The 1,008-nt window shown below is 36.8% G+C and overlaps 1 protein-coding gene across 1 annotated transcript in view; it reads right to left on the reverse strand.

Moving 5' to 3' along the window:
• Positions 1-1,008, reverse strand: part of LOC119587897 (calcitonin gene-related peptide type 1 receptor-like) — a gene marked incomplete at its 3' end in the record, with an annotated part of 193,512 nt that overhangs the window by 89,703 nt on the left and 102,801 nt on the right. The window contains 1 exon segment of the mRNA XM_037936603.1: positions 833-943. Within this exon segment, the coding sequence (XP_037792531.1) occupies positions 833-943 (111 nt within the window).

The following is a 1,008-nucleotide window of genomic DNA, read 5'->3' on the forward strand; positions in this document are numbered from 1 at the left end:
CACGACCTCGTTTGCATAAATAAGGTGGGGTCAACCACCTTCACTTTTTTGCGCACAGGCACCGGCTCGTTATCTACGGCAGGCTATCCTTTAGATAACCGGAGTGTTCACAGTTTGTCATTTTATTTGTGCTTTTATTCTCTATTACGTACAATTTATGGAGTCTTGCAGTGAGTCTGCAGTATTACAAGAATTGTTTTTTATTCGTTTTATTTAAGATTGCCCCTTTTTTAAGTGTATTTGTGCTGAGCTTTTGTTTTTCGGGGTTTATTTCATTTCTTGTGTGTTGCTGGTTTAATATGAATAATAATGGTTTTGAGTTTTGCCTTTTGTTTCGTTTTTTCCGTCAGTAGATATAGCTGAATGCTTTTAAGTGGCAATTGTAAAATACGATAATTACATTATAAATAAATGATGGAAGTAAAGACAAACAACTTTTTTTGCCTTACTTTGATGACATAATATAATTGATAAAGCGTAGTAAAGATTCCTGATTTATCTAATCTATTTTAACGTTTTCTATTAAGTGATAAGTTTAATTTTACTCTGTTGATTTCATTTTACGTTTTATCCATTATACACTTTTTAATTATCTATATTTTAGGTGAATTTTCTAGGCAAAAGACATTGTTTCGCATATCTTATTCATAAAGACGCCACCAACACAATACCGCACAATACATGCGTCAATGACAATTTCTTTTAGGCTTAGGTCTCGTTGGCTCCTACGTCCCAGCAAATTACAGATACCCCCTACAGTTATTGCCAAGGGGCCGCGAGTCGAGAGTTAACGTACTGCGTCCGTTAATCTTATGTGAAATCCGTTACTTACGATCTGGATCAAATCCTGGGATAAAATCTGGACACTGGACGAAGGCTCTTGTTCCAGCCGGCGTGTCATTCCAACATGACCAGCCGTCAAATGTGCGTGGACAGTAGGGGCCTGAAAAAATAAGTGATTTAGGGATAAGATATAAAATGCGATCTGTATCCGAGTGCGTGTGTGCA

The sequence above is a fragment of the Penaeus monodon genome, chromosome 23, assembly GCF_015228065.2.
Source record: "Penaeus monodon isolate SGIC_2016 chromosome 23, NSTDA_Pmon_1, whole genome shotgun sequence".
Classification (NCBI taxonomy): domain Eukaryota; kingdom Metazoa; phylum Arthropoda; class Malacostraca; order Decapoda; family Penaeidae; genus Penaeus; species Penaeus monodon.